This window comes from Xiphophorus hellerii, chromosome 9 (genome assembly GCF_003331165.1).
Source record: "Xiphophorus hellerii strain 12219 chromosome 9, Xiphophorus_hellerii-4.1, whole genome shotgun sequence".
Taxonomy (NCBI): Eukaryota; Metazoa; Chordata; class Actinopteri; order Cyprinodontiformes; family Poeciliidae; genus Xiphophorus; species Xiphophorus hellerii.
Window position 1 is genome coordinate 8,159,524 of NC_045680.1, and position 7,900 is coordinate 8,167,423.

General features: G+C 38.8%; 1 protein-coding gene across 2 annotated transcripts in view; it reads left to right on the plus strand.

The window, feature by feature from the left end:
• The window catches only part of exoc2 (exocyst complex component 2), a 59,019-nt gene extending 52,218 nt beyond the window's left edge, over window positions 1–6,801 (plus strand). For both annotated transcript variants that reach the window (XM_032571550.1, XM_032571549.1), the window contains exons 23-28: window positions 1,745–1,886; window positions 5,207–5,262; window positions 5,367–5,489; window positions 5,759–5,820; window positions 6,127–6,186; window positions 6,272–6,801. In XM_032571550.1, the coding sequence (XP_032427441.1) occupies window positions 1,745–1,886; window positions 5,207–5,262; window positions 5,367–5,489; window positions 5,759–5,820; window positions 6,127–6,186; window positions 6,272–6,365 (537 nt within the window). In that variant the 3' untranslated portion in view covers window positions 6,366–6,801. The remainder of the gene's footprint in view (window positions 1–1,744; window positions 1,887–5,206; window positions 5,263–5,366; window positions 5,490–5,758; window positions 5,821–6,126; window positions 6,187–6,271) is intronic.
• Window positions 6,802–7,900: the final 1,099 nt, after the last annotated feature.

Genomic DNA, 7,900 nt, shown 5'->3' on the forward strand with positions numbered 1-7,900 from the left:
AGATATCAGCAATGATGATATCTATCCACCCTAGGTGGGAGTGTAAGGTAAGACACTGTTGTTATGTTGCCACTTCCTACTATTTGAAGTCAAACAGTAAACACTGAGAAGATGGAAAACATTTTAGACATGTGCAAATTGTTTGATTCCAGTAAATCCACCCCAAAGTTAGGCCATGCAGTGCAGACACAAATGACCAAAATATCTCAGACTCTGCAGGACTTGGTTAAATCTTAAATCTCATGATAAAAAAACTAACAAAGAAATTGGAATATTTGAAGGAGAAAATCCATGTTTTCTAAAAAAGAATGTAGTAGGACGACTTTAGTTTGCAAAGATGCATTGAATGAACTGCAGTGTAATGTTTGGAGAAAACCAAACGGCAAACACCTCGTACCACCTGTCAAGCATAGTGGTGAAAAAGAGATGATGTGGGTTTGATTTGCAGTTCTGGGTAAATTGCAGTCATTCAGTCTGTATACCGCAGCATTCCAGCAGTAGTTTGTCCAACAGCTGAAGCTTGGTCCAAACTGGTTAATTATCAGGACAGTGATCTCAATTATAGCAACAAATCTACAACACAATCACTAAAAAGGATCCAGGTGTTGTTTTGGCCCAGTCAAAGTACAGAGCTCAAATCGGCAGGAATGCTGTGTGAGATTTGTTTAGACGCAGACTCCCATTTAAGCTTGGTTTCAGTTTAATGTGTGGTTTTTTTTACACCCGTTTTACAATCTGAAAAACACATATTTTATGTGTACCTACATAAAATAAAGTATAATACTTTATACGTGAAACTTCAGAACAGTGGTTGCCAACCATGATCCTCAGGGACCATTGTCCTGCATGGTTTAGATGTCTTCCTGCTGCTTCAAACTTGATTTAAGTGGGGGATTAACAGGCTTCTGTAGCTCTTGATGGCATTCAGACGAGGTCATGCAATCGTTTGTACCAGGTGTGCTGGAACAGAGACGCATCTGAAACATGCAGGACATCAGTTCCTGAGGAACCACTGCTCTAGAGCAAAAGGAGGGGATGGCTACATTCACAAAGTAGGCAAATGTGACCCATCTGACTTCTTCTCTGAAAGTTCCAATTCTGATCTCTCAATATGAATCAATCACTTCAGTATGTGGTACTAAATCTGATCTATATCTGATTATTTTCAAAGCATCTGCAGTCTGAACTGTCATGTCTCATCATATCATAATTCTGCACCAAAAGAAGCCAACATGATAAATCATAACATACACAATGGCTAAAAATGATCAAATATGAAAATATAAAATAAGTCTTTGTAAAGCGCATCACATCACAGTCACCCAACTTCTGACTCCATCTACACATCCAAATAGACTTCTCTACAGAGATTGCAGTCAATGTTCCATGACAGATCATTGCTATTTGCTGAGCTTTCTTTTGTCTTATGATCTTGTGATAGTACTGTCTACTCCATTGCTGAACTTCAACTTTAAAATTGATCCATAGTCAGTGTGCAGCATGTATTATTACTTCTAGAAACAATGCACAAAGACATCAATGTTCTTCTTCTGCTCATGCAGGTCGCTTTAGGTTTGTAAACCATTCACACAGGAGTCTAATTGCAGTTGCGTCATTCAGTGTTATGAATGACCACACAAAAAAAAATCTGATTTCCACAAAAATATCTGAATTGAGCATCTAGACCTGCTCTGTGAACATAGCCTTGGTTTTTGTTCATTTCCATCTGTCTGTAACCTTGCAGGTGAGTGTAGATGCCGTTCGGGAGTTGGACGGCAAACTTTTTGAAGCTTACATTGAGAGACGAGCCGATCCAATCGCCGGTTCCTTGGAGCCCGGCATGTATGCTGGATACTTCGACTGGAGAGACTGCCAGACACCTTCAGGTATTAGATAAGCTTCTTTGGCTTGATAAACGTCAGGATTAAAAGAGTTGGGAATTCACCCAGAGCAACCACCAACTGACCCAGCATCATTCATGAGCCGCCAAGAGTCATGTAGCATGAGAACTTGTTGTCTGTGCTCTGATCTGTAGATTTGTGGTTCACATGTGTCATGTGTGGAGTACAAGTCTTTGATGGCTTACTGTAAACATCATTCTGCTGCTCTGCCTGAAGCTCTGATGGCCTTTATGTTGGATCTGTGGGTGTTTGCAAAGGTTTACTTTGACATTTCTGTTACCAGATGAGCTCCAAACTCAGGTGGAATGAGAATGTAAAATACGTGGTTTACCTTAAACACAGGATATGACAGCATGAGTCTATTGAATTTTTTAGGTGGGATGCAGGCAGATTATCACACAAAATTTCCTAATGACAAGTTGGGCCCTGCACTGGTTTTTTGCAGCCTCTAAGAGTTTGTATGCCTGGGCCACATGTGAAAGCGGAACATTTTGGACACTAAACCACCGTTCTAGGATATGAGACTTTCACTTGTTGCTCTTTGTGTGGGACTCCTGTAAGCGTGTGGGGTGCTGCAAGGCATTAAAAATCCGGTTTCAGTACTTTCTTTCTGTTGCTGCATTTGGCTGTTTCGCTGTCAGAGTTCACTGGATGTTATATTTTCAACCTACCATATTTGCACATTAACCCCCGGCCCCAAACCGCATTGAATCTTCCTCAAAAAAAAAAAAAAAAATTGGCAATAACACCATTGCAGTTGCAGCTTCTTATGCATTGCTTCTACATATTTGGCTGCTTGTTTTTGCTCCTTTTGGAGAAAAATGAATGCATTCAAAGCTAAATTATCTCAGTTGGTCACGTGTGGACTGGTAATTCAAACGTAAGATTATTTGGATCCACATGTAAACTAAGGTCTTTTTTTATTAACTGTGTGTCAGTACAAACTAATGTACGGTAAGTCAACTGAATACCTGATATTTACAAATCTTCTTTTAAGTACTTTATTAAATGTTTCCAAAACAATTCTGCATGCCTAACCAGAGCAAAACAGTCTAATGTAGGAATGTAGTTAAAACTAGGTAACATACAGGGTATAAACCCTTTTTTCCCCACTTACTGAGGATAAATGAGACTGATCTTTTTGTATTTTAGGTTAGTTTGATTACCAAAATTGTTAGTAATAAGAGAGTAATTTTCCTCAAAGTCAAGAGTCTGCATATACATAGATTACTATGCATTCAAATAGGTTGGGGAAGCCCACATGATGACATCATGGCTTTGTAAACGCATCACCATTTGTGTCCCAGATATGAACGTTTTAGTGTGAAACATATCAACCTCAGAACAAAACCATAAGGCCGTGTGAAGATACTAGCTGAAGTTAAACGGAAAGTCGTTTTCCAAAGTGAAACATGTCTTTCCTCAGCATTAGCTGGAAGGCCACTCGAAGAGGAAGAAACCATTACTGCAAAAGTAACATAAAAAGGTAGATTGACGGTTGCAAATGCTTTTTGGTTAAAGACAGTAATTTATGGAGATATGTCCTCTGCTCTGATCAGAGGAAAATTTAATTGCTTGGCCATTGCTACCTGTGAAGGAAAAAATGAAAGCTTGCAAGTTTCATGTCGTGGGGGGCTTTGCTGCAGAACAGACTGGTACGCCTCACAAAACTGCTGGTGAAAAGCAGCAGATGAGGAAGAAATTAAATAAAATAGGTGTATATCACAACTAAAATCATCATCTCAGTATTTACCAGCATTATCTCCATCGTAAGATTCTATATCGAGTAACTCTACTTTCATTGGCTCTTACTGAAACTGATAACTGTCCTTCTTCAGTAACTACAATCTTTAAAGTGCAATGTGTGTTTTTCTTCTAACTTTTATTCTATTTGTGAATAACAAAGTGGAACATTGCTGTGGGGTTTATATATTAGTATTTTAACCTCAGAGGAGGCCTAGCACAAAAGTTCCAAAACAACTGGTAAAAGCGGTATAAGGGTCTTAGATATTGAGATAGTGCTGATCCTTTCTTTGTTCTTCTTTACTGAGTTACTTTGCTAGAAGATAGTTGTGACAATACCGTCCCTGCAACTTCCTGCAGTGCATAGCTATAAAGAACATTTGCTTAAATAATTTTAAATGATAAAATTCAGTCTCAGTACTTGCTTGGGAAGAATCTGCCAAATACAGAACCTTGCAAAAATAAATCATATTTCTATATGCTTTACACATTTGGTCTCACTACAACGAGTAACTACATTAAAATAAGGATGTATTTTACAGATTTTTTTTAATATGACAATTCAATGCAAAGCAACTCATACATGTGAAGTGAAAGCAAAGGTGTAATACATGGTTTTGGACATAGTTTACAAAAACTATATGAATAACACTTGTAAATGAAATAAGGATGTATTCAACCTTGTTTTCTCTAAAACTACCAAATAAAATGAAATATAATGAAGCCTATAAAACAGATCAATGATGAAGTTGTATAGAAGTTTAAAGTAAGGTTTGGTTATCCTAACAATGACCTAAAGTGATCTGTTTGACTAAAACAAACTTTTGCAAACCTTTCTGTCCTGTGATATTCTGTGGACATTCATTTAAAAATATTCATATTTTTAGATGAATATCATCATCTAAAAACAGAGAATGAAACAACTGTTAACCCAAAAAACACAGGTGTCCATCTGATCTAACAGAATTTGAAAAGAGTGCATTACTCATAGAAGCAGCCAAGAGGCCCATGGAAACTCTGGAGGAGTTCAAGAGATCCACTGTTCAGATGGAATTTTTTGACAATTATTAGTCATGCACAGCATAGATCTGGTATTTAGGTTACAGTAAAACTAATGGTGAAAGGCAGCCAGCCACAAGCCATGTAAGAAACATGCCAAACAAGGATTTATGATTGTGCTTCTGTGTGAAATGCTGTGTTTGGTATAAAATAAAACGGCAAGTCACCCGTCCGACGGGGTGCAGTATTATGATGTGGGATTGCTTTCGTTAAGCAGGACCAAGGTCACTGGTCAAGGTTAATGTCAAGATGGTTGAAGCTAAAATGACGGCAGTCCTGGAAGAAAACCTGATCCTGACTGCTAGAGACTAGACTTTGGTAAAGCTTCACCTTCCAGCAGAATATTGACCCTAAGCATCTAGCTAGTGCTGCAATAAAATGGTTTATATCAGTTTATTTATGTGTTTTAATTCATGTATGTTATTTTCATTTTTGTATTCATTGTTTTTGCAATATTTTGCATAATGTATCCCATTTTCACTTTTCACTGCCTTCTCCCTCAGGTGTAAGGAACTACCTGAAGGAAGCTCTTGTAAACATCATAGCCGTCCACGCTGAGGTACAAACGCTCTTGCCCACACCCACTGGCCCTCCTTCCCCTATACACCACAAACTCTTTTTTTGTCTCCACTTCTTTATGAAACTCAACGTTTTCTGCAACAGGTCTTCACCGTCTCAAAGGACCTGGTTTCCCGGGTTTTGTCAAGAATTGTGGAATCTGTAGCGGACGAGATGTGTCGCCTTATGCAATGTGTGTCATCCTTCAGTAAGAACGGAGCCCTGCAGGTACACACTAAAATATACACACGTTCTCACAAACACAGGTTTAGCTGTTTGTCAGTCATATAGTAAGACCCTGACTCATAAGTCAACACCACATTTGTGGGGGGATCCACCAGTCGTTTCTGATAATGCCACATTTCAGTTCATCTGCTAACTGCTGTCAGTTGGCCATGATGGCTAGATTTCATGTTCGCTGGCTTTTATTGTTCTTTTTTTTTTTTCAAACCTAACCTCTCACCACCATCCTTCACCCCTCCCTGCTTCACATCCAGGCTCGACTCGAGCTCAGCGCCCTGAGAGACGCAGTGGCCGCATATCTAAACCCTGATAGCAAGTGAGTACAGCCCTCAAACATGTATAGCCAGTGATTTATAGCCTTGCATGTCACAGGCATAAATCCTAACAGTCGCACATCCCTCACCTACAATCCCTATTTATGTTAGTTGGTGGGTTCTGGAAAGGAAGTGAAAGTAATCTGGTTCTGTTGTGTGCTTGCTGTGTGGTGTGTCTTGTGTGTTCATGTAAGTAGGTCAGTGTGCATGTCAGGATACATGCATAGACTCGCCCTGAACTGTATTCTCTGGTAATAAAGTTTAAGTAAACTTAACTTTTTTTTATAAAATGTGTTGTTTTTTTTCAGCGCCAGCTTCAAGCAGGCGTTGGACTCGCTCCCTCAGTTGCACAGCGGGGCTGATAAGAAGTGAGTTCAATTCAAACACCGTTTCTGTAAATGCGTAACAGTAACAGACTGATTTCACACATTGTGTGTCTGTTTTGGTCTCCAGGTTACTAGAGGAGCTGCTGAACAAGTTTAAGAGCAGCATGCAGCTCCAGCTCACCTGCTTCCAGCCTTCCAACATCCAGCCCATCAAGAGATAATCTCAGTCCACCTTCTTCTCCACTACCCTGCATCGTCTTGTAATAACCTGTGTGCAGTCATCTAATACTGCAGCTATTATCTGCTCTCTTATAGCTTTATCATTTACTCATATCTGTTTTCTTTTTCTCTGCATCACTTTCAATTTCTGCTTCACTATGATAAACACAAATGTCTGTAAATCTAATCTTGAAGACACTAAATGAGTGGATTTCATTGTTACTGTGCAGGACAGTCCCATCTGTGTTGGTTATGCTAATCATGCCTGACCATAAATGAGTTCATGTGGGGATCTTGAGTGTTTGAGAAAGCACTGGATCATTGTCTGGATGCAGAGTCTCCTCTCAGACCAAACTAGGGTCCAAATCAGGATTTATTTAAAGGATAAAAAGTTGCTGTACTTTATAATGTGCATTAATAAAAGAAACCCACACTCCATAATGGTTTGAAGTTGAACGGTCTGTCAGATAAAAATATTTGTTGAAGGTCGAGTTGCTAGGATTTGACATCTTTATCGCTTTGCCTTTAAACTTTCGCCAACATGAGTCTTTCATATTGTGCAGCTAGAAGTTTACGCATATCACAAGCATAAATAGCATATTAATTTAGATATTTTTAAAAAACTGTTCTAAAACCAAATGGAGGAAGCAAATTATTAAAAACAGCCTTTGAACTAAAGCAAGCTGTTCATCAGCTGTTATTTAAAACCAAAAGAAATAAGTTTTAAAAATGTACTCTGTCGATGATTACATATACATTTGTTTGGTTGATGCGAGTGTCCAGTTGGCTAGAGAGAACACTGCTCCTCCACCGTGTTAGAGGTGGCTTCACAAAGGACATCTATGGTCTACAACTGGTCTCGATCCCCAAAAGTTTCCAGTGGCGATCAGCAGGACATCCAGGATGAAGAATCGGAAGGACAGTATCGTCCTGAAAAACGTCCTTATATGGTAGGTGGTTTAAAAACCGCAGTCATCAATGCACAAACACCTCAAGTCAAAGCAAGTTTATTTGGAAACCACATTTCAGTAACAAGATAATTCGAAGTGCTTTGTATGATGAAAACAAAAAAACATATTGCAGTAACATAAAGGAAAGAAAGTTGGAATACAGACTAAAATTAATGTTTGACTTAATATTAATGGAAAGAAACTCCAAACAAATTGGGTTTTAGTCTTTCTTTCTTTAAAAGAACTCAGGGTTTCAACATTCTTTCTGGAATCTGGCTTTGTTCCAGAATAGTGGAACATAAAAACTGAATGCTGCTTTTCCGTGTTTGGTTCAGATTCTTGGTATTCAGAGTAGATTTGAACCAGAAGAACTGAGTGGTCTGAGCAGCTGGACAAAGACAGATGCCCAGAAGAGAGAACCTCCAGATCATGACTGTGCCGTCTCCACTGTCCTTATAGAAAAGATCTCCAGTAGCATCTCTTTGTGATGCTAGCAATTTTGAAGCAATCGAGATGTCAAAAAAAGTTTTTTTAATTATTTGTAAATCTTTTTGCCACCTTTCAGTTTGAGGCAAGCTGAGCTCTGT